Source organism: Apiospora hydei (genome assembly GCF_038363865.1).
Source record: "Apiospora hydei strain CBS 114990 chromosome Unknown utg000006l_segment0_segment0, whole genome shotgun sequence".
In the NCBI taxonomy this organism is placed as follows: Eukaryota; Fungi; Ascomycota; class Sordariomycetes; order Amphisphaeriales; family Apiosporaceae; genus Apiospora; species Apiospora hydei.
Genome location: NW_027117365.1, coordinates 817,006 through 840,783, shown reverse-complemented (window position 1 = coordinate 840,783; position 23,778 = coordinate 817,006). Strand labels below are relative to the sequence as shown.

General features: G+C 54.9%; 7 protein-coding genes across 7 annotated transcripts; 3 read left to right on the top strand and 4 right to left on the bottom strand.

The window, feature by feature from the left end:
• Positions 1–1,075: 1,075 nt before the first annotated feature.
• On the top strand, positions 1,076–1,989 carry PG997_007450 (uncharacterized protein; the record flags this gene model as incomplete). The annotated part of the gene is made up of 2 exons (XM_066811765.1): positions 1,076–1,579; positions 1,618–1,989. 2 exons carry the CDS (start codon positions 1,076–1,078, stop codon positions 1,987–1,989), a joined length of 876 nt encoding a protein of 291 aa, XP_066667107.1.
• A 441-nt stretch (positions 1,990–2,430) lies between these two features.
• PG997_007449 (G protein-coupled receptor) lies at positions 2,431–4,362 on the bottom strand (the record flags this gene model as incomplete). The annotated part of the gene is made up of 4 exons (XM_066811764.1): positions 2,431–2,991; positions 3,017–3,361; positions 3,388–4,054; positions 4,136–4,362. The coding sequence occupies 4 exons, from the start codon at positions 4,360–4,362 to the stop codon at positions 2,431–2,433; spliced, it is 1,800 nt and encodes a 599-aa protein (XP_066667106.1).
• A 3,649-nt stretch (positions 4,363–8,011) lies between these two features.
• Positions 8,012–9,622, bottom strand: PG997_007448 (cellulosome enzyme; the record flags this gene model as incomplete). Its single annotated transcript, XM_066811763.1, has 3 exons — positions 8,012–8,312; positions 8,458–9,114; positions 9,177–9,622. 3 exons carry the CDS (start codon positions 9,620–9,622, stop codon positions 8,012–8,014), a joined length of 1,404 nt encoding a protein of 467 aa, XP_066667105.1.
• A 726-nt stretch (positions 9,623–10,348) lies between these two features.
• PG997_007447 (uncharacterized protein) lies at positions 10,349–11,764 on the bottom strand (the record flags this gene model as incomplete). Its single annotated transcript, XM_066811762.1, has 3 exons — positions 10,349–11,239; positions 11,291–11,498; positions 11,568–11,764. 3 exons carry the CDS (start codon positions 11,762–11,764, stop codon positions 10,349–10,351), a joined length of 1,296 nt encoding a protein of 431 aa, XP_066667104.1.
• Positions 11,765–12,509: 745 nt separating this feature from the next.
• On the top strand, positions 12,510–13,490 carry PG997_007446 (alpha/beta-hydrolase; the record flags this gene model as incomplete). Its single annotated transcript, XM_066811761.1, has 3 exons — positions 12,510–12,533; positions 12,604–12,890; positions 12,938–13,490. 3 exons carry the CDS (start codon positions 12,510–12,512, stop codon positions 13,488–13,490), a joined length of 864 nt encoding a protein of 287 aa, XP_066667103.1.
• A 265-nt stretch (positions 13,491–13,755) lies between these two features.
• On the bottom strand, positions 13,756–15,023 carry PG997_007445 (ribosomal protein L1p/L10e family-domain-containing protein; the record flags this gene model as incomplete). Its single annotated transcript, XM_066811760.1, has 3 exons — positions 13,756–14,049; positions 14,107–14,503; positions 14,578–15,023. 3 exons carry the CDS (start codon positions 15,021–15,023, stop codon positions 13,756–13,758), a joined length of 1,137 nt encoding a protein of 378 aa, XP_066667102.1.
• A 5,932-nt stretch (positions 15,024–20,955) lies between these two features.
• Positions 20,956–23,223, top strand: PG997_007444 (uncharacterized protein; the record flags this gene model as incomplete). Its single annotated transcript, XM_066811759.1, has 3 exons — positions 20,956–20,966; positions 21,045–21,441; positions 21,580–23,223. The coding sequence occupies 3 exons, from the start codon at positions 20,956–20,958 to the stop codon at positions 23,221–23,223; spliced, it is 2,052 nt and encodes a 683-aa protein (XP_066667101.1).
• Positions 23,224–23,778: the final 555 nt, after the last annotated feature.

The window sequence follows — 23,778 nt, the reverse complement described above, 5'->3', positions numbered from 1 at the left end:
GACTGATCGTCCCGTTTGCTTTTATCCGTAGGCAAGTTATCGATGAGGAAGCTGTTTGTGTGCATGTTTGATCGACGAAGGCAGCTCCCATTACACAGGGAGAAATGAGCGAGTTCAATGTTGTGTTTCAATGGCAAAACTACACTAGGTATGTAATGATCAGCCGTGGCTTCCCTCTTCCGGTAGAACTGTCCTGGCAGGGTTCCCAACGTGACTGCCCTTCGCTTCCAGTACACCTCACCTAGGTGAATCGTCGGACATCTGCACTGTTCATCCGAGGCCAAAATTTTAGGCAAGGAACAAATGAAACCTGGCTGATACCGAGAACTTTTCCTCCATCTAGTACTTCAAATTTGTTCCTTCGTGCCTTGCCTAACCGGCCTCAATTGGCCGTCATCAGCTCGCGGCCCCCGGTCCGAAGTCAGCTTACTGCTTACGGAGGCTGAAGCCTGTCAGTTGGTATGCCAGGCACGCTACCCACTTGCCTGCTTCTCAAATCACATGCTTGCAGGCTTACTTGCCTCTTTCTGATCCCATTCCACAATAGTTCACATCTTTCAGTCCCGCCCATACATACCATCCATCATCTTCTGAGCATCCCCTTTTTCACTGTCGCGATCCCTTCTATCGTGGCGCTATTACTTGCGCAAGCAAAGCACAGGCCCTGCTACTGACTCGACTGGATTCCACAGCATTAGTGCCAGATAAGTCCCGACCAACTAAATGGACGCTACCTACCCAAAGGCCCCTCCGGGTCCCGCGCCGGTGGCGTAACGGTGCGGGGCAAAAGTCGAGCGTGATCGCATCCCAGATAGCAGCAGCAGGCCGACCAGACACTCTACCCTGCTGAACGAGGCCGGCGTATCGAATTGATAAAGTCACGAGAACCAATTGGGCGCCTTATTCCTTCTTCTGTATATACGCAGGATACTCTTTCTTCTGTTCATTGTTGGAATTATATATACACTCGTCTTTCAACGTCCTTCGTACTTGCGACAACAACCGAGGCCCAGCTCCAGAAGCGCCGACATCGCAACTCTCACTCAATCTCGCTCTGTAACACAACACACCCATCATGGGCTCCGAACCAACCCCCGCCCAACGGCCCCTCCGTCTCGCCATCCTCGAAGCCGACACCCCCGTGCCCGGCGTCCTGGCCAAGTACGGCAAGTACGGCTCCGTCTTCGCGCACCTCTTCCGCCAAGCCTGCGCCCCCGAACCGCTCGAGTCGCAACTCACCCTCTCCTCGCACGACGTCGTCCACGACCTGGACTCGTACCCGGACCCCGAGACGCTCGACGCGGTCCTCATCACGGGCTCGAAGCACTCGGCCTTCGAGAACGACGAGTGGATCCTCCGGCTCGTCGCCTACACGAAGCGCCTGCTCGAGGCCCCGGCCCGCGACCGTGAAGACGGTGGGCGCGCCCCCGTCCGCGTCATCGGCGTCTGCTTTGGGCACCAGATCGTCGGCCGCGCCCTCGGCGCCCCCGTCGGCCGCAGCGACCGCGGCTGGGAGCTCAGCGTCGTCGACATGGCGCTGACGGACGAGGGCAAGCGGATCTTTGGCGGTGAGACCCTGGTACGTATTTCTCCTCTATACATACACACAAAAACAAGGAAGAAAGAAGGGACAGCGACAGCAATAGCAGCAAGCAAGACCCAGTTACTGACTTGTCGCGTACCCCGCCCACGTTACACACAGAAAATCCACCACATGCACCGCGACATCATCCACGAGTACCCCAAGGGCACCATCCCCTGGCGCACACCGCCGTCTGCGCCACGCAGGCCATGTACATCCCCCAGCGCATGATCGCGCTGCAGGGCCACCCCGAGTTCACCGAGGACATGGTGCGCGAGATCCTCGAGATGCGGCACGACGGCGGCATCATCCCCGACGGCGTCTTCGAGGACGCCATCGGCCGCGTGGCTAACGCGCACGACGGTGTCGCCATTGCGCGGGCGTTTTTGAAGTTCCTGCGGGAATAGGGTAGTAGACCGAAGCAATTTTCTTAGGATTTTCTAGGATACACTCGTTCATTCGTTGGTCTGGTTGGTGTACAACAATAGACATGGTTGGCTGGGTCGGGACGAATGGCTACACAAATCAAAGGCTGCATATATAAGCGTCACCGTGTGGCAGAAGACAGGACGGCGTTGTGAGTGGTATTGTTCTCGCTCTCGAATAGAATTGATTTAGATTATGGCCCCTATATATAGGATGCGATGCCTGAAGTATGCTATAAATCCATATGCCCTATGCAATGGTGTATGTGGTATCTTTCGTAAATAGCAGAGTCGTAAAGTCGTATAGATGTGCCAAACGCCGCTCTTATGCCTCAGCCCCGTGATGCTGCGCGTGTGTGAGCCGTATGCCGCTGTGAACGCCCGCTAAGTGTGCAAATGCTTCCCTTCCTCCACCCCTTTTTTTCAATGCAAGTCAAATGCAAAGTTTAGATCCCAATATGAATATGCCCCCTGTCCCCGTATATGAATGCCGCCCCCTTCCTTATGTGGTGCCGATTTCCTCTTCCTCGAGGGTGTCCCACCACTCCCTGGAACGCGGTGCCGGCCGTTCCTGTGTAGTGCCGCTGCGGCCTCGCGCTCGGCATTTTCCTGATTTCTGCGATCCAGCGCCGCACTGGCGTCCCGTAGTTGCTCTTCTCTCGTCCGGCCCATAGTCTTCTTATGTGTACCGAAACTGACTCTCCTGGCGAACCCCTCGATGAATCCTCCCTGCAGATGCAGCCAGGGCTGCTCCCACGACGAGAAGAAGCAGCAGTCGACGGCGGCCCCGATACACAGGCTCGCCACGCTCGTGAGCAGAAGCCCAAAAGGCTGTTCCTGGTGGTCGGGGTCGGCCGTCGTGTAAATGTGCGAGACAAAGGGTGCGATCCACGTGATGATGTACATCAAGGGGTACACAAACAAGAGCCGGAGCTGCTTGCGCATCTTCATCCGCGACTGGTACAGCGCATCTTCGGTGACGGACTGGGTCAGATGGATGGAGGATGACGAGGCGTGATTTGCGGGCCGGGTAAATGGTTGTGTGGAGGATCCACCACCTCGCAGCGGCCAAGAGGGGGTTTCGTGCGGAGCGGTCAGCCCCGCCACTCTGCTGTTGCCAGGGTAAATTTGGATGGGCCATCTCGAGTCCCTCTTCTTTCGGAGCATCCCGCAGTACGGGTTCTGGCGGTGTAATCCCTGATGCGTCGAGGGCGAAAGACACCGCGGTGGGAGAGGCCGAGTCTAGACCGAACTGCCGCGTCTCAGGGTGGGACTGGGCCTGGAAGTCCGATTCCACCCAATTCCAAGGCACCGGCTCGCTCTGGCTTTTCGCAGCTGCGTCATGTGCGGCACTCTGTCGTCGAGCTTGAGGGTGCTGACTGTAGACGTGATGGATTGCTGGCGTTCATGGTCGGGCGCCCGGTCGACGGCCGTTCGCGGCGGAGACGGACCTAGAAGGCCGTGGGAAGCCAGAGTCGGAGTCGGTGGCGGCTCGCGGGATCGAGACATGCACTTTACGTGGCCCCTGAAGCCCGACGGCCCAGTGTTGGTACTGGCTCGTCGTTGATCCAGCTGGAGTCGGTAGAAACGAAACCCGAGAAAGAGATATAACCCCGAGTAAGTGCAGATGATGACAGCAAAAATTATATAGCGCGGGACCCAGCTCAGCGCCATTCTATACCAAAGCGGCTGCACCGGCAGATAACAATGCGGACCGGTATTTACATACCGCTGTCCGGTAATGGGCACGATGGCCGCCAAAATGAGGGGGATGACGAACCAGGCGGCATAGGCGTACCGCCGGTAGGGGTAGAGGCCGTTTTCACCGCCAGAGCGCTGCGGCCTGAGGATGAACAGTGCCGAGTGGATGGCGACCATGAGGACCGCGATGTCGGAGGCTTCGATGGCGGACGTGAGAAAGAATGCGCTCACTTGGCACAAGGTGTCAGACGTGTCCACGGGGGTCCCCTGGATGAAGTAGACGATGGGACATAACATCAACCAAAACGCCTTCATCATGTCACTTTGGATGAGCAACATGATCAGACTAGAAAAAATGCGGTGTTAGCCATGGGCGCGAAACGGGTCAGGCCGGGACGGACCCCGGCGGAGCAGGATCAAGACTCACTCTTGTCGAAAGCTCCGTCGCATCCTCACAAACCAGTAGAAGGCGACGAGGGCGGCGAAGACGCTGATGGTCGAGAGGGAAAGCGATACAGACTCCAGTATATAGAGCGTGTGTGGGGTGAAGCTGACGGGCAAGCCGTCGGGGTTCTTGTCGACTCCATCGTCGGTGCCGTTTGCTATTCTGGGGATGACGAGCTTAGCAAAGGCGGGATTAGGCTGATGTGCCATTTTGTATATAGCTTGGGCCAGCTCGGGTCATAAAGTGATGACCAGTCCAACAAGCTCAGCATCTCAAAAGTCGTGATATCTCGAAGAAGCTTCGGCGATGGTGGTGAGAATAGCGATGCTGCATCCGGGACATGAACACAACAGCAAGATGCACAAAGCCGGTCTGGTCGAAGACGTCCCTCGGTCTCTCAAGTTGTTCGGAGGATAACCTGGGGATGCATAGGGTGTGGTCCTTTCAGAGTTGAGCAAGAGCGAGGGAAAAGTATGGTACGAGTGCGTGCGGGAAGGGCGTCCACAAGTCTGGCGATGACCGAGCCAGCAAAGTGAAAAATGCGAACCAAACCCGAGGCGAGGTCGTACTGGCTGGGAAGTAGGTTGTGTGTATGCGTCTGCCGATCCAGGCTACGCGCCGCGCATGATCTGTGGTGGCTGGCGGGAAAACAAGAAGTTTACTTTTTAGGAATGGATGTTATGCTTCTCAAAGAGTTCCCAGTAACTCCCACGCCCCCAAACTCAAGGGTCAAGTGTGCAAGCTGGAATAAAGAATAAAAAAGCGTAAATGGCGACGAACAAGGAAAAGGAATGGGTCAGCAATAAGGAAAAAAACACGAATCGGTTCGATGATATGGACCAACCCCAGAATCCAGTCCAAGAAAAGAAGAAAAGTTGGCAAATTACCATGAGATCAAGTGGTTCCACATAAGAACGGGCATGTAGAGCCGAACCGAACTGCCCGCGTTGTTTTCTTCGACTTTTTGGCACAGGTTCACTCATTCTCGCATCCCCTACCGCGTTGGAGGTACATACCTACATAATGCAGGCCGACGGCTTTTGTTCCCCTCTCGTCTACCGAACATGGCATCCATGATGGATGGGATTGATATTAAATTGCCCTGCCTTGCCTTGCCTGACTATGTGCTGTATTTTAGGTATTTGTGTTCCTGAGTCTAAGAGGTCATTTAAAGTCCCCTCTGGTGGCCCTATCGTACTGGCTAGCCCGGGCTTGCAGGCCAAGGCTAGCAGATAAAGATAGAGCGCTGATAGATCCCTTAAGCCGATGTACTTGTGTTACGCTGTACGCCTTGCTGAGGTCTGGCAAGTACATGCCGTTCAACGGCCAAGGGCGCCGGAGCGTTTTTTTGGACGGCGGGCATTCCTGGCGGTGAGGTCGCTACCGTGCAGGAGGTACATGTGTACCTGGTGTACATGCCCAGAGTCCCTGCTAGGTAAGTTCTTGGCGGATGAGGCTTAAATGCGTTGGATGACGATGATTCGATGGCGGCCGGTTGGACTGGTACAACCGCGCGCCCCTCAGGCCCCCCCAAGCAGACAAGTGCCCCTCAAAACATCCCCAGGTCGTTACGGTTTTCTGCCCACCTGCCCGCAGTTCACAGCCCAAGAAGCCAATGACGTGACCCCGTTATTTTAGCCCCTACCTCGCGGCTTAAGAATTTGGGAAAGTGACCTGAGCCCCCGGAGGGGTGAGTGTGATTGAGCTCGGATCCGGTGACCACCGATGAAGATAGTCTTGGGATCTTTTTGCTTTTGGGCAAGTCATCTTTCGAGTTGGAAAATGAAGAGCGAGAAAATAATTTCATCTTGTCGTCTGTCGGTGGGACTTTCGTTCAGATGACAAATTTGACATGTTGACGAGACTTTTTAGATCGGATGGATCGTCGTCCCATTTGATTAGGTACATGTACATATGCACCTAACCTGCTTGCGGTTTACGGGCAGAGGAGTGCAGAAGGAGTTCAGAGGAATTGATTGATTGATCCTGGGTCTCGCCGGCCTGGAAATCGCTGTTATTGTCGGGGATAGGGAGGGGCGAGGGGGATCAATAGGCAAGATGGGACACCACTCTCAACTCTGCCACTTTTATTTAAACGGGATCGGCGCCTGCGCAACTGCGTGTCCTGCTGCCATCCAGTCAAGCCAGTGCTTTGCTTGCGCACTGGTCAGCGATGCGGCGCACACCGCCGCTTGGATTGCGCCCTGAACAGTGAACCGGGTTACAGCCAGATCTCGTGATGAACGGGTGAGCGCCGGAGCGTCATCGTATCGGTTGGTTGGTTGGAGCGCGCTTAATGCTCGATCTCTCGTACATACACCGAAGAGCCGAGGAACGATGGAGGCCTGCGACCTACACCAAACGTACTTGTGCCTTGGGTACTTTACGCCTCCCCAACGCGACATTGCGTTTCCGCACGCACTGGGAAGGGACCGAGATGACAAGGGAATCGGAGCATGGTCCATCCCTGAGCTACGGAATGAAGGGAAACTAAACTAGCTGGACTTTGAGATGGCATTTCTATTTTGCTGGGTCCCTCCCAACTGATAATGATGCTGTGGATTTTGATGGTTCAGTGGTCTGGTAGATTGGACGACGAGGACGACGACAGCGGAAAATAAATTGATAAAAATAATGCACGTTGGGTATTTTCAGAATTAGCAGCGAAACAAAAATAGCTGGCCAGCAAAGCCCGGTTCTCGCGCAGGCGTCAATGCTCGGGCGCTGGTTGGCTGGCAGAGGGCCAAGGGCCAAGGGCCTCTTCGCATAAAGGGCACTGACGGTGGACAAGCACCATTAGCCTCGACAAGTTGAATCCATTCTGCCATCCGTTTCCCTTTTCAGTCGTTGAACCCGTCCTGCAAGTTGATCTGCGATCCATTTCCTCCTTCCCATGGTCTCCCCCTCCTCGAGGAGCAAAGGTCCCTCTTGTTCCCACTCTAGCCACTTGCCAAGTCCCCTAGGTGGGAAATAAAACCACTGCAACACACACGTTTTTTGCACTTAAACCCGACACCGAAACTGAACCCCGAATTCCCATAACTAGCTAACTCCAACATCCATTCCCATCAATCCACCATCCACGCCCTTTGCTGACGAATCACCGGCTGTGTACGTAAGCGAGACCAGAGAGATCCAATCTGCCCAACCACCTTATGTGTCCATGCCCGCTGGTTGGTTTAATAAGGTCATGCCGTGCACGACGAGTGAGAAGCTCATAACGTCAAGCTGATCTGGTAGACCCAAGATTTCCCTTCACACTGCCCCGTCCGTACCAGGTGCATGAGAATCGAATGATCGTAAGACAGGTAGAGACGCTGTTATGAATATGAGCGTACTACCAATACGAGTCCCACTATGAACTGGTATTACATAACGGACTTTGGCAGTAGCGTGTGCACATGAGATCAAGTAATAAAACAAGTCTTGGCATAAACATGTTCACTTGACATCGAGTAATATAACAAATCTTGGCTGGAACATGTTTATTTCAAGGGTATCAATCTCTTTGCCATGGTATGAGAAAAGCAACCGGGCTACTGGATGTAAAGGGGATGAAAATTTCATCATGAGATAAACGTGAGGGATCGAAACCAGCCACCCATGGTGAAGATCTGTCACATGGGGTTATTTATATCTCTGCCGGTGTTGTTTAGAGTTTCTGCTGCGATACGAGCAAGGATCGCCCTATGACAAGGGCAGTGCAACAGTTAAATGGCAAACAACTCACGACAACGTACGTGTCTATTGACGATCACTGCGGATGTGCTGGCAGGTAATCTCGGACTAGTCTCCAGGTAGGGCTCAACTGCACCGCCATCCCACGCGATCTTCCGGAAAGATTCGGAAGAACGCATCTCAAGCACCCGTCATCTTCAGCGTCACGACGCTGCGGCCGGGAATCGAGACCGTGGCCGCCGCACCGTCCATCTTCGCCGCCGTGCTCGCAAACGTGTTGCCCTGGTTCGTGAGCCATGCCTCCGCGGAGCCCGCGGAGCTGACGCCAGCGAAGGACGTCTTGACCGACTGCGTGCCCGTGCCCGTGTTAGTGAACACGACGACCACGGAGCCGTCGGTGTTCAAGAACGCGCCAGTGATGACACCGTTCGGCGAGCCCGTGGCCGCGACGCGCCGGGCTCCGGGGCGGATGTGGCGGGACCTGTTGACTCTCAGCGTAAGTATACCATTCTTCAGGAAACAGACTGTATATCTCAAGAGGAGATACAGGCATGTCTAGAGTAACCAGTGTATTCGGTCCTCCTAAGACACTGAGATAAGAAGGAATAGACCCGAAAGCCACTTACCACATGGCAAAGGCCCAAAAGATGCCCGAAGGCTTCGGGTTCGTCCCGTCCGTGGCGTCGACGAGGTGCGACCCCGACTGCGTCTGCCGGATCTCGAAGCCCTCCCAGAACAGGTAAGCCGACAACTGCGCATTCACCATCGCGACCGCAATCTTATTCGCCCAAGTGAACCCCTCCTCGTTGGCGCCGCGGCCGTACCACGTACTCACAAACGCATTCCCATTCCCATCGCCCGGCCCGCCCTCCGTATTCCACTTGGGCAGGTCCGTCTGGCTCAGGTGCGTGCGCGCGTCCGAGCTGTACGAGTGGCCCGTGATGACGCCGAGGTACTGCGTCGACCCGGCCTTGACCAGCGCCGTCGTGTAAGTGCTCTGCATCTGCCAGCCCATGGCGTCGCAGCAGGTGAGGACGACGTCGACGCCCGCGGCCGCGGCGGTTTTAGAAAGGGTTGGGATGAAGGAGATGGCCTCCTGCGCGTTGCTGCTGATCTGCATCTGCGAGTAGCTCGGCGCGAAGTCGGGCTCGTTCAGGAAGCCGAGGTGGGTAACGTTGAAGCCGGCCTGGTTGTAGTACTTGACGTACTGGATTAGGAAGTCGGCGTAGGCCTGTCGCCAGTCGCCGGAGCTGCAGGAGTGGCCTGTAGTGCCACATAGATACCTAGAGTTGTATATCAGCCAACTGACTCCTCTCTGAACAACGAGTTGGCTGGAGTTAATTACCCGGGGCGGGACTCGGAGCCACTGGTCTTCATGAAGCCAGGAGCGCTCCAGGCGTCGGCGATGATCGTCTTGACCCCATAGCTCGCAGCCTGTTTTGTGAACCAGAACTGGCCCCTATCATCTTCATCCCAAGTATACGATGGTTTGCCGGACGGAGAGCCGGGGCTGTTTGGGAGGATACTGTCGCCCCTTCCGCCAGATCCTACTCTGTTTCTGATAATACTGAAGCCGGCCCCAGTGGTGGTGTTAAAGAGGTAGTCCAGTGCCTTCTTCTGCGTCGAAGCAGGAGCATCCTGAAACTCTTTGGCACGGCCGAACGCCTGGGAGAAGCCGAAGCCGTCGATCTGCTGGTACTTGGTGCCGACGTCGACGGTGACAGATGCCTGAGATGCAGCGAACCCGGCAAGGCCGCCGAGGACGACCAGCTTGGAAAGGAAGTATGCCATGACCGATGATCTACGTTGCAGATTAGTAACTGCTACGGCCCAGGATCCTACATCCTGAGACCTAACCGATGCTTCATCGCAGGCATATATGGCCAAACTATAGATCCCATCATCGCATGTTTGCCCTCGCCAATCTGCCCATGTACCGGTCCATTATGTAAACCCATCGCACTCAATACGAGCGCGGGCTGGGTCCTTCCGGCTACTGGAAGTATTTCGCAGCCAATGATACAGTCTGTGGAGATTGAGGTCGTACTCCTTTCCACCATCAGCTGTGTGGCCCAAGATCACGCGTGGAAATACCCGTGTCCGAAGGGTCTGCCCATGAAAGAACATTAACCGGTAGAGCATATGATTGGAGGAACTTTTGCCATTTTCTATTTCCCCAGTTTTGCCATCGATAAATATATCGGCTCGGGCGTTGTTCGAGAAGTGTGAATGGCAACAAAGTTCATATGCTTCTGCCTCTGGGACAGGTCGAGTGGTAGAAGCACTGGGAAAGATGCGCTCGATGTGGCAGAGCAAGCACATGGGAGGAATAGCTTTGAGCCAGCAACCATTATTCAAAGCTCATTACGTAGTTTACAGGACAACGCGCAGCTGACTTGAAGAAGCTCAACTGGGCCCGGGTATCATTTTGTCTACCCACCATTTGACGCCAAACATATGCAACGCAATTTTGCTAGAAAAGAAACCGAATTCCCAATGCCGCGATATTATAGTAGTTCAGCGGAAATTGCCGCCACCGCCGCCGCCCCGCCGCCCTTCACGGCGTCGACCGCCATGCCAGCCATCGCCCTGTCTTCCGGGACCGCCGTGGCCACCCGGACCAAAACCACCGCCGCCGCCACCGCCACCACGCCTACCACCATGACGGCCGTGACTAGGTCCTAAGGGCCGTTTGGGTTCGGGGCCACGGCGATCGCGGGATCTATCGGGCTCCGGGCGAACCTCCTCCTCGACTTCGGTTTCGTATTCTTCAAAATCATCCTCAAAGTAAGGCCGGGTGATGTCTTGCTCTTCGCGCGCAGCGTCACGGTCGAAAATGAACCTCTTCGTGATAGCTTCCGTGTTGCCGATACCTGCACCACTGGCCGGAGGGAAAGGAGGCTTCGGTGCGTGAAACGCGCAATCCTGGCACCACGAAGTGAAGTCGATATGGCGATCCTCGATTTCTTTGTTGATAGTAATCTTGATATCGATAAACCTGTCCAGGGGGTACTGAGAACCGAGTCGGGTGTGTTTGTGGCTCTGGGTGTAAAGGTCGAGCAGATCGCTCATGACCTCCAGCATATGAGCGCGCGAAACCCCGTACTCTTCGCAGTTGATTGAGAGAATTTTGTCTTGATATAGACCGGTGAGGCGTGAAGTAAGCTCGAGAAGGGATAGAGCCACGGTCCAGGTCGTCTTCTTGAGAGGCGCAAAAGTTTTGTAGATATCAAATGCCATGTCCCATGCTATGGTGTAGAACTCGGTGCTCCATTCCTCCCTGGCCAGGAACTTCTTGATGAGTTTCACCATCATGCCGAGCGGGTAACGCGCATTGAGATTGAACGCAAGCGTTTCAATGAGCATGCGCTCGATGCCAATCATGCTCTGGCTGCGTTTCTCGAATACCTGCAGATACTGTTAGTGAATGAAAACATATACCGTGTGATGTGTTCTCACCTTGTCGTCCGGTGTCCGCTGGTCACTCGGATTGCTGATGTTCCAAGATGCGCACACGACCTCCTTGGACTTCTTTTGGGTGTCCTCGGTCTTGCACGCGAACCAGAGACAGGTAAGAGCTGCTTCATTGAATGGAAACTCCGTCCTCCCATAGTGCAGACGAAATTTGTGCCAGAATGTGCAAGCAGTTGCAAAGGTTTTAGCTGGGCTGCGAATACTGTTAGCATATTTTCTTCATCTGGGCTCACTCAAACTGTATTGACCGACAAAAACTCACAGTCCAAGATTTTCCCTCACACTCTCAATCAGCGCAACGCCCTCCAACCGGTATTGCTCCTCTTTGGAGACTCCCTTGGTCAGCATTTGAATATGCTGTTCGCAGATGAAATCATGCTTTGTGATGATGCGACCTGGGTCAGGACCACGCGGTTCAATGCCGCCATCGTCGGCGACTGACGTGGCTGCGGGAGCCATACTGAGATCTTGGACGCGAACGATGATCCTGCAGCTGAATGGTGATGCTTCTTGGTACTTTGCTACCAGCCGGACTTGAGACTTATCGCAAGGCTCTGCTCCAGTTCGTATTGCTGCTGCTAGAGGCTTCAGTTTCTCGTGGAAGATTCATAAGTGCAGCCAAGTTGAAGCTTCGCGCTAGAGGTTGAGCAGCAGATGTACTGAGTGTGGCGGTGCATGTGTGGCTGCAGTAACGCTCATCGTCCTTCAGCTACATGTGCCGATGCCAAAATGGAAGAGCAAAATATTATATTTCGGATAGACATGAGCCAGAATCCATGATCGGTAAGTTAAATATTGCGTGGCCCTTGCAGAATATTTTGACGTGACTGAGCGGTCAACACGCATCGCGATCCTACTTGCGCCTGCGATTTCGAATCTCAGAGGACCAACCTCTCCGACTTACAAGCTGCTTAAGCTCTGGCCAATTAAAGAGAAGCTGCTACCGAGTGCGACCTGCTGCCGTTAAAGGGTAGCTGCGACTTGGGGAGTGCGCAAGCCGCTAACGTCAGGGTACGTAATTGGATTATCTACGCCTGTGTCTGCCTGTCAGCTCCCTGCATCAACATCACTCATCACTCAACAACTTCTCCCCCATCTCATACCCGGCAGTGCCGCTTAGAAACACAAATTCACCAACTTTGAAACAGAACATTTCCAAATCCCCGAATCAAACCAAACCAAACCAAACTATCCAGAACCCACGATGCGCGCCGCCACCAAGCTGGCCGTCCTCGGGCTAGCCACCCAAGCCCTCTCATCGCCGCACCCGCAGCAACAGAAACCCCCTCAGCTCCAAGGACGACCCCGAAAATGACACTCCCCTACCCCTAGTCATCTGGCACGGCCTCGGCGACAACTACGCCGCCGAGGGCCTGCAGTCCGTCGGCGAGCTGGCCGAGGCCGCCAACCCGGGCACCTTCGTGTACTACGTCCGGATGGACGAGCAAGCCTCGGCGGACCGGACCGCGACCTTCTGGGGCAACGTGACGACCCAAATCGAAAAGGTCTGCGCCGACCTGGCCGCCCACCCCATCCTCTCGACCGCGCCCGCCATCGACGCCGTCGGCTTCTCCCAGGGCGGCCAGTTCTTGCGCGGCTACGTCGAGCGCTGCAACAACCCCCCGTCCGCAGCCTCGTCACCTTCGGCAGCCAGCACAACGGCATCGTCGACTACAAGGCCTGCGGCGCCACCGACTGGCTCTGCAAGGGCGCCATGGCGCTCCTGCACGGCAACACCTTCAGCTCGTACGTGCAAGGGCGGCTCGTGCCCGCGCAGTACTTCCGCGACCCCACCGACCTCGACCGCTACCTCGAGGCCTCCAACTTCCTCGCCGACATCAACAACGAGCGCGTCCTCAAGAACAAGACGTACGCCGAGAACGTCGCGAACCTCGAAAACTTCGTCATGTACATGTTCGCCGACGACACCACCGTCCTGCCCAAGGAGACGGCCTGGTTCGAGGAGGTCAACGGCACCGAGTCCACGCCGCTGCGCGCCAGGAAGCTCTACAGCGAGGACTGGATCGGCCTGCGCGAGCTGGACCGCAAGGGCGGCCTCAAGTTCGAGACCACACCCGGTGACCACATGCAGCTGTCCGAGAAGGTGCTGAACGAGACGTTCACCGAATACTTTGGCCCGTACGGAAAGAAGTTCCGAAAGGACGAGACCATGGGTGAGTTGTAGATAATGTGTTGAAGAATCGGGTCTGGGATTGAAGTGTTACGCAACAAATTGTAGTTTTCACAGCAAGCAGGCAGTGTAATTTTAGAAGGACAACACACAAGACATTTCTATTATTCGCGATCGATATGCTTGGCCCTGACTATGTATGATTTTATTTTCCCTCTCGAGAACGCCGTGCGATGCCTTGAACCCAACGGACGCAGTATCCCCAAACGCCACAGAAACGCAATCAAAGCGAGTAGTATCCATGCAGAAAGCCTGTCTTCTAAACATCCACAGCCTTCTTGGCCGCGGCCTTTTGCTTCTTCAGCTTGGACTTCCTCTCGGCAATCTCCTTGTCCAAATCGTCGCCGGCAGTCTCGGCCTTGACGGACAGCTTGCCCTTCTTAGCCTTCTTAGGCGCGGGCTCGGCGGGCTCGGCGGCTCCGTCCAGAGACTTTCGCTTCTTGCCGACGTTGGCCTTCTCGGGGGCCATGAGGGCCTTGGCCTCCTCGGAGTCGTCGGCCACAACATCCTTCTCCTCGAGCCACAGCTCGTCAGTGAGCCAGATGGGCAGAGCCTAAGATTAAGTAATTAGTAACATGTTGGGTTGGGCGCATCTAGGAAGGTAACATACCGCAGACTCGGGGCCCTTGATGTAGATAGACTTGACGTTCTTCCATTGTTGGGGGATCAGCTTCTTCACCAGCTCGTTTGCGACGGCCTCGGCGTTGGCGGCTATTTGCTCGGCGGTCCAGCTGGCGTAGCCGATACGGACCGCGGTGTTGGTGGAGGGCGAAAGGTGCACTTGGACTGCGCCGACCGACTTCTCGATCTCGGCTGCCATCTCGGCCGCCGTGCAGGTGTTGACGGAGTCATCACCCTTGACCTTCTTGCTCTTCTTCTCGTCACGAGACTGGAGGTCGACGGGGATCGGGCGCTTGGCGGTGCTCTTGTAGAAGACCTTGCCAAGGGCCTTGGGAAGGCGGTTGATGATTCGGGAATCGCCGAGGAAAATGTCGTGTTCCGCGAACCTGTTTGGGGGTGCACAACGTTAGAGGCATGCCGAGGGTTGCGCAGGATGTACCCGGCGACAATGGGAACTTACAGCTTGCGCTGCTCCTCGTAGCGCTTGTACTTGGCAGTCAGTTTCGTGAGGTCAATGATTCTGTCGATGCGCTTCCTCCACTCCTCGGGGAACTCCTCGGAGGCCACGAGGTTCTTGTAGGCGCGCTGGGGCGAGGCCGAGATCAGGCATATGCTCAGCTCGGGATCGGTGGCGAGCTTGTGGGGGACGGTGATCTTGTGCGGCTTGAGCCTGTTGTTGTCGGTGATGTGGCGCTTGGTGGTGACGGTCATCCAGATGGGCGTCTCGTTGGCGGCCGACTCGTCGTCCTCAAGCAGGTTCTTCTTGGTCGCGCTGGCGGCCTTGTCCTTGGTGACCTTCTTCATGTGCACCAGGAGCGCCTTGGACGCCTTCAGGGTCTGCTCCGGGCTGACGGGAGCGACGACCTGGCTGTCGGAGCGCAGCACCATATCCTTTGCGGGCGCCATACTGTCGATATTCGAATAACAGAAATTAATATGGTATTTGGAGGATATGTGTTTTTACTGTTGTTATTCAGCGGTCCGACCTCTCGCGCTGAAGCCAAAACTACTAAACTTTCTGGGATGTGGGGCCCCTACTCGTCCAAAAATTTCCTTATCAGCTGCGGCCTCGTTGATTTTCCGGTCGTTATCGACCGATAAGCAGATAACCTTAGTTTAGACGACCAGTCGCAGGCCAATCATGTCCTGTCCGTGCCTGGCATGTTATTTTTGGAGGGAATTGTCCAACCAAGACGGACAACTGCATTCTTTCTGGTATCGACTAATAGAAATCTGATCTCGAATTAGAAGCCGCATGCAGCTGTCAGGAACGTAGTATCACCAACCATTCTGTGCATGCTGCATTCCTTCACGACTACGCAGACAATTCCCATGCTTCTGGTCCCCCGCACTCGATATGACGAACGCAACATTCCATTCTGCCAGCTATGAACAGCACGCCGCAGCGTACCCTGCGCTCATACCAGCGCTCGGACGTCAAGAATCTGGTTTTCTCTGTCTACCAATCAACCTACCTCAGGGTAACTTGTTCTGTACCCTGCTGCTCTGTGCCGGTTTCCCTATCTCTCGGACATTTCGTGATGAGCGATTTGAAGTCTAGTCAGAGAAAGATGTCTGTTGTTGGAACTTGCTGGCACTATTGATGTTCATGACTCAACGATGGGCGATTGAAGGTTGCTATCCCGGGAATTCTTCAACGGCGATGACCCACGTATGCTGCTGCTCTGCGAACATGCATATGTAACGTTTGTTCGCATTCTTTCGGAGTCATGTCGGGCCACGAGTTGAACGTTTATGTAGTATTTGCACATACGACACTACCATCTCATGAATCTCCAAGGAGACGTTTGTTGATATTATCAGGGGCCGGTCTGGCGTGTTTCCTTCGGTTATGAGATGCTGTCTGGAACGCCGTAGTGTACCGTAAGGCGAGTTTTCTTGTTCGTCGAAAGTGAGTTCGTAATGAGCACGTGGCGCAAGACGTCCCCGTGGTGTAATTCGCGCTTCGTCCCGCGGCTCCCATTTGATCCCCCTTCCCCTTAGGTCCCTTGCTTTGCCAAGGGTGGACAGGACCCACGAACCGTTCGGGCGAGAACCCGCCGACTCCACGGGCCAAAAAGAAAGATAGGGTGCAAAGCGTACCGGGCATGCTGCCAATTCCAGATGCACTTGCGATGTTCTGCAGACTGTGAAACTTTGTTCTCTGGAGCATAGTCTATGATGCAGATATGCAGTCGGACCCGGCGATCGTGAAGGAAAAAAGAACAGTCGCCGGTTTGAAGGGGTTTGCTTCCAATGGACCCGGCTCGCGGCCCTCGAAATAAAATGTACACACAGACGCTTCTCCATACTATCAGTACCCAGACTCCTGTCTAAACTGAGGGGAAAGTAAGAATAACAGCATAGCAGGTTTCAAACTTCGACTAATAAATATAATCACAGAAGATAAGCTATGAGACTCTCTAAAGGTCCAAGTATAGTGAGTAAAGATATGTACGCCTCTTGGGTTGAGAAGCGCGAGCCGGTGCTTCGGAGACGGGAAGCGGACAATCTCACCTACATACGGACAGGGCTTGACCGTTTTGGCCCATTCCACACTTACGGTGACAATAGTCTTAGTCCTGTACACCAACTGTTCACTATTGAGATATATGACAGCCTCGTTACGGTAGACCACCGCGAGATATTGGGCTGCCATTTAACATTAGTTGTGAGAAGCCGAGCAAAGCTCATATCCGTGGAAGCGAAGCCGCCCTAAGGGGTGGGAATGCATGGCGATGCAGTTACATGTAGCAACAAACAAATTCTGGGAGATATGATTTTCCAAGCGAGACGTTGCAAGCCGAGCCTGAGCAAATAGTGTCAAGCCAACTCGGGGAACAGAAACGCCCCCAACTGGCCCCCTCCCTTTGCAACAATGTCAACCCGGGAGAATCAATTATTGGAACGCAAGGGACTCGCAGGCTGCACCGAAACTTTCTTGGCCCCTAACCGACGACGTGCGTGGAAGTGCAACGCATATTTGGGGGTGTACTTGTCATCCATCGACGACGAGGCGAGGCGTCACACCGCATGCCGATGGTCCTTTGGGAACAGCTTGGACCAGTCACCGTTTGACGTTACATAGGTTCTGCCCTGTCCGCCCGGCTGCCGTCCGTGGTGTCTATGCGGTTGGTTGAGATCCGGGGGAAAGGGTACGCCCAGATGTACGCATCAAGCGGAACGAACGGACGGAAAGCGAGCTGCCAGCAGTACATACATAATTATGGTATGCATGTGTTCAAATTGCTGTTGCATTCCGAAGTTGGGCACGATGCATATTCATATGCGCATGTCTTTCTCAGCCTCGTCTATGAATTGTGTAGATGGAACTCGGGTTCTTTGGTTTCATTTAGGCGGTAAGTTGGGACGGCCGGATCGTGACGACACCTAATATCGATAAAGCATGTAAGCCCATCATCACCAACGTCAAAAGTGTGTTATTTATGGAATGTCGCATGGGTTGCATCCTACCCGCCAGGCCCCAGGGGCAATCGGCTTATGTACTCCCCATCCGTCCCGTTCGATCACAAGTGTGTAGCTATTTGCCACTTCTCGGGGCATTGAGCGATGCAATCGAGAGAAGCTGCTGTGCCACACGTGCCGGGATCGTAGCGAAATTGTCTGTTTCAGCCGCCCTCCATCAAGCTCTTAACCGCTGCGTCATGATCAGCCTGTCAAGTGGGAACAAATCCTACCATCAGTTTACGTGATGCTCAAAATAGTTAACGAGTGTTTATGATGGATACATGGGACGAAGAAGCCTGTCGCTTACATCAATGAGATCCATATGTTCAGACCGGGCTGTAGGAATGAGTCAGCAATCAATATGTATTCTTACTATCGACCCTGAATGCCACGAGAGCCAGCCTGCATTAGAACGACTTGCTGAAAGTCAGCAGCCGGCATGGTAGATCCTGTATTCTTGATCATGTGGGATTATAGACCAGGCCAGGCTTAGGTGTTGACTTTCCCACTGCTGCAATGCTACACACCATCAAGAAAGCCGCCATGCGCCATGCTCTCTACCTCCTTCTTCCAATTATGCGATTCTTCGATACACGGCCGACCCGAAAGAGGCAGCTCCAGTCGGTGTATTTGCCAATGGGGGAAAATCGATCGCAGGCACATGCACGGAACAGACACGCACCTGCTTGATCCAACGATGATGCCGCGATTCCTCTTCTCTACCAAGATGCGCCACGGAAAGAAAATCCAATGGCCGGACAGATCACGTTGGACAGATCGAACGCACCAACACTCAGTGAATTGCCGTGATCATGATATGATGGTTGCTCAGTCACAGTGGAACCCTTTCATCACCGGAATAATAAGCGTTGCAGTTCGTACAGGTATCCAGCGAAGATCAACCCGGGCGCGAGCTTTGCATATATCTCTTAGCCTCGAGCACTAGTAGGGAACAAGCAGCGGCGGTCAGTGCGACATATCATATCACAAAGTCACATACGCGCATACTTATTAGCATACGTGCTATGCTATGCTGTGCTACGTTTGTCCAACAACTGCGACCTCAGCCGGCTCAGCCTGCAGCGGACTCTCGCAGTGACAGGTCGGCATCTGTGCCAGCGAACCAGACTACCTAGCCGGACGCCACCACGTCTCGACAGTGTCTCGACCACGCACCGCCGAAACGAAACAGAATGCAACGCAGTGGGCTTTTTCCTTTTTCCCCAGCTGGCGGAGTTGCGGGGCTTACATGTTGACTCTGACGGACGACAAAGAAAACAAGCAGTCTCAACAACCTGTCGTGGCCCCATCTGTGAACTTGCTTTGTTTCTTTGCGGTCGATGCTGGGAGCCATTCCGCCGGTTACACGTAGTAATTAATAGACATCTCTCGTTTTTGCGGCCGCGCAGCAGGCGAAACAAACAGGAAGGAGGGCATGCGACTTGGGGACCCGGAATTTGATATATCGCATTTCCATGCTGCATTAAGCCCTCTGAAAGCGTAAGGCAACAGGCGCCGAAACATGTACGTAGGGTAGCGGAAAAGCAACCCCATCAAAAGAACATAACTATGGAATATACACAACTAGGTAAGAATGAAGTATGTATCAGGTGTATAACATTGAAGATTGTATGTTTTGGGCAATAGAGTCGAATGACTGGAACCCCCCGTTGCGTGGAGGTTTGCTCCGCTATAGCACCAAGCTGGGTCTGGCTCCAGGGGCCGCCCTGGGGGGCCTTGCTGGCAATGTCGTACATGTGGGTTTGTCAAAACGTCTCCGGTCCAGAACAGAACGATTGATGGAAGTCGGTTCTGCGCCGGCGCCCTGACGCTCGTTCTGTCGTGCGTATGCACTTTTCTACGAAAAAGGGCTCACATTCAGCCCCTTGAATCCCCATATTGCCATGTGCGTGCTTACAGTACTCCTGAAATCGAAACTGCTGCAGAAACAGAAGCGCTGGGTGTCAATTAATTCATGGCCCAGTGTAACACCCGCAGTCAGGAGAGCAGCGATTGGCACGGGATGAGATCAGGCGTGCGGAGAACTTTGGCTCTTCTCCTCGCTGCCTCGGGGCAAGGATCCATCCCCTCATATCAGATGCAAATATGCAGCTTCGACGAGAGCCGTCCGACAAGAGATTTACATTGGAGGGTGTGTGTGTCGCACCCGAAAAGAGTCAATGAGCAACGCTGGCTAAACTGCAACAAACAAAAAAGCCCCGAGGAGGTTCTGATCTCGTTCGTCTGCTGGTTGTGTTCCCCGCCCAGAGCGCCTGTCAAAGCCGCGAAGAGATTACCACCTCCTCCATGCCCAGGCCCTGAAGCTGGAGACCGCCGATTGCGACCCCACCCGCAGGTTGGGTCCGAGAGGAACTGAGTAAGTGGTACTGTACGTGTAAAGTGGTCTTCCCGACTAAGCAATTCCTTACTTTTCTAAAGCCCTTCCATTGGTCACGTCAGACAACGGCAATCGTCGTGGAATCGGGGTTTGGGGGGTGTAGCGGCGACCGTTGTACCGTGGTAGTCGTAGACTTTAAACCACCACTTACAAGCAGGACAACGTGGAAGTAAGCTACATCGAAGCTCGGCAAGTCGCCGTCCCTCCAGTAGCAACTCCTCACAAGTCACAACCCCAACTCTACATATCTAGCTTGATCCGAGTCGCACACACTAACGTGCACATATATGCATATAAGACTGATATTGATGACTAGTGGCGTCTGTGTGTGTGTATCTTTCTGACCAGCCAGAAGGCGACCTGCTGAGTGAGTGAGGGGCGAGCCGAGCTCTTTGGACGCCGCCTCTGTACGACCGTTGCCATGTGTATAGTAAGTACGTACATCCCTCGGTGCAGGGACGCTGACATTCGTTCACACCCTGTTTCCAAGTCGGCTTCCTTCTGCCCTCTGCTGCTCTGCTCTGCCGCAAAGGACGGACAAGGACGCGTGGGGTGTGTTGTGTCGAGAGACCCTTGTCGAGGAATTTATAAACCAGGGTAGGGATAGCCAGCAGGGGTAAAGCTGCCCCCAGCCCCAGTGCCTGCAGGTTTGCGCTCGTCCTCAAGATTCAAACCTTTCGAGTGCAATTAAACAACCTGGATCCCCCTTCCTTGGGCACGAGCCCCCCCACCCTGGTCTATCTACACATCAAGACTACCTTCCGAATGCTTTATCAGAGGTGACATCCTCGCTGGGCCCGTCGGTTACAAAGCTCTTCAGGGAATGACGCTTTTACCCCCCCTCCATTTTTAGAGAGACTTTGGGAAAACAACTCTGAGAGCTGTTACTTTTCTTTATTTGCTTACAAGAGTTCACTTTAACCTTGGGTCAGTCGAACACATATACATCAGGCTGGAAAGACTGAGTATAATATGGACTGCTTGTAAGTTGCAATATTAGGAGCTGCTGCTCCTTCTTCCCACTTTAAATGTCGAACATACCACAGCTGACACTACTAAAGCACAATAACCACCGATTGCATAGAACTGGGCAACACAATCTCCAGGGCCACCCTCGTCCTGAACGAGTTCGTCCGCGAAGTGCGCGAGGCCCGATCCGACCTCGACGCCGTCTCGCGGGAGCTGCACTCGCTGCAGGGCGTGCTGAACCTCCTGAAGGACGACGCGCCCAACCTGCCGTCCAAGATCGCCGCCCAGACGCCCGCGATATTGCAGCAGTGCAATGTCATCGTGGACGAGCTCGACACCAGCCTCTTGGCGCTCTCCAGCCCCGAGCTGTCGAGGCCGGAAAAGAGGACCCGGTGGATCTCGGAGGGCAAGCCGCACATCGCCGACTTGCGAGACGCCCTAGAGGCGCACCGGACGACCGTGGGACTCGCCCCTCGACCTCGTCGGCGCGTAAGTAGTTTTAGAGCTTACAGTAGAAGTTGGCGGCCTGCGCTAACTTATTGACTTAGCACGAGCGGACGCGATCTCTATGACAACACGGACGGGGGATACTTTGAGGACCTGGACAACGTACGGCAACAGACGGAGGTCCGAGGCGAAGCCATCCGGATCATCGAGGAGATGGGCCAGCTCCAGTTCCGCCTGCCGGAAGAGTTCGAATCGGACGGGACCGAGCACAACCTGCAGACGTACTTCTCCGCCCTCAAGACGTACGCGGACTCCTTGATCATCGCCGACATGGAGAACGGCGCCTACATAGGGGGCGGGCCGTCGTTTGGAGCGTACGTCGGCGACGAACCGGAAGGCGCCGCGGCGGCGATCGAAGCCAGCCAGGGCCCGGACAGTGCGATTGGTGTCAGCGACGGGGAGTCGTCTTCGTCGAAACCGGCAAAGAATATCTCCGGCGGCGAGAAGGGTAGCGTGCGCAAGAGTTCCGACGAGAAAAGTAGTAGTGTGCGCAAAAGCTCCGAAGACCACGCCGAGCCCTACCTCGCCGAGGTGAACACGTTGATGGAGGAGATGATGACCGAAGACGGCTCGAGCCGCGCGCCAAGCCGCGTCCCGAGCCGCACGCCGAGCCGCGCACCGAGTCGAGCGCCGAGCCGGACACTGAGTCGAACGCCGAGCCGGGCCCCGACGCCGCCGCCCAAAGATGCCAAGCGGCTCGACACGCGGCGGAAAACCATGGTGACCCCTTTCGCCTCGTTCGAACTGGCGCCCGAAGAAGCGTTCGGGGTCGTGACCGAGATCACCTCCAACGGGAACAACCTGCGAAGCCAGGGCGGCAGCAACAACAAGAGCCCCCGGTTCGGGAATTTCAGCGTGGGGCGCCTGTTCGGACACGTGCGGAACGCCATCTCGGAATCGTCGTCGTCCAAGGACGACCTGAGCTCGATGCTGGACGACAACATGCGGCCGTCGACGCCCATCATCCAGGCGAGCCTCGTGCGGCGGGGCAGCCGGCGGCTGTCCACGTCCATCAAGAAGCTGCCGCTGTGGACGACGGAGCTCGAGGACCCGGAGGGCCCGTCCTCGCCGGGCTCGAATGCCGTGTTCGGCGTCTCCCTCGCCAAGAGCATGCAGGCGGCCAAGAGCACGGCCAAGACGCACCACAGCGGCGGCGGCAGCGGCTCGTCGCGGCGCGAGTTCCCGCTCTGCATCCACAAGTGCTGCAGCTTCCTGCAGCGAGAAGGCGTCGAGGCGCCGGACATCTTTGCCGAACCGGGCGACGGATACCGCGTCCAAAAACTCAAGGAGACCTTCAGCCGGGCGCCCAAGTACGGCGAGAACGTCAACTGGGACAACTACGGCGTGTACGACGCCGCCGACATCATCATGATCTTCCTGTCGCAGCTCCCGAAGCCGCTGATCTCGGAGTCGGTCGCAAAGCGGTGGATCTCGCTGTCGCGACAGGCGACGCAGAGCGGCTCCAGCTCGACGCGGACCGACCAGTGCATCGACTTTTGGGAAGAGGCGCTGGGCGGCCTGCGCGGTCCCGGCCGTGGCATCTTCAAGCTCCTGCTGAACCTGTGGTCTTCGATCGCGGACGCGGCCGAGAAGAACGACATGACGGCCGAGCGGCTCGCGGGGACGGTGCTCAAGCCCCTAATGCACACTTCGTCCGAAAAGTACAGCACCGACTATATGCTCGGACTCGCGTTCCTGATCCGAAAACGAAGCGAGTACACCATGCTGCTGAACGAAGGCAGGCCGAGCCGGGCTGCCTTTTGAGATTTGCAGCAGCAGCAGCAGCAGCGTCGGTCGTCGTCTTTGAGCAGCAGCATGCTGGGTGAGCTTACAGCAGCCGTCTGGACAAACGGCGTACATCTGCAGACGATGACTGGCCGATTTTGAGCGCCTTTTTGCTTCTTCATTATAACCTCACTATCGTTTACCTATATTTCTCGATGGTTTCCTAATACGTTCTTTTTTTGTTTGGTTTTTACTTACTCTTATTATGCCTGAGAGTACGGCCGGAAGTTTCCCCAGGTTTTGACTGCTTATACCCGGAGAAACAAAGATACCCCGAGGAGTTGATATGAAACTTGTGAATGCGTTTATGCAGAGGGACAGGTTTGAATAATTGTCAAATACATACATACATACAAATACAATGGAGTAATGTAGTTCCTCGATGGACTCACACACGCAGAGAGAGAACTTGGGTCTGGATTGGATTATTGGATTTTTCTTGGTTGGTTGGCCGGTGGAGACGCGAATTATTTGCAGGAGGCTGGACTTCGAAAGCCTGTTGAATGGATGGATGGGATGGAGATGGATGATGAA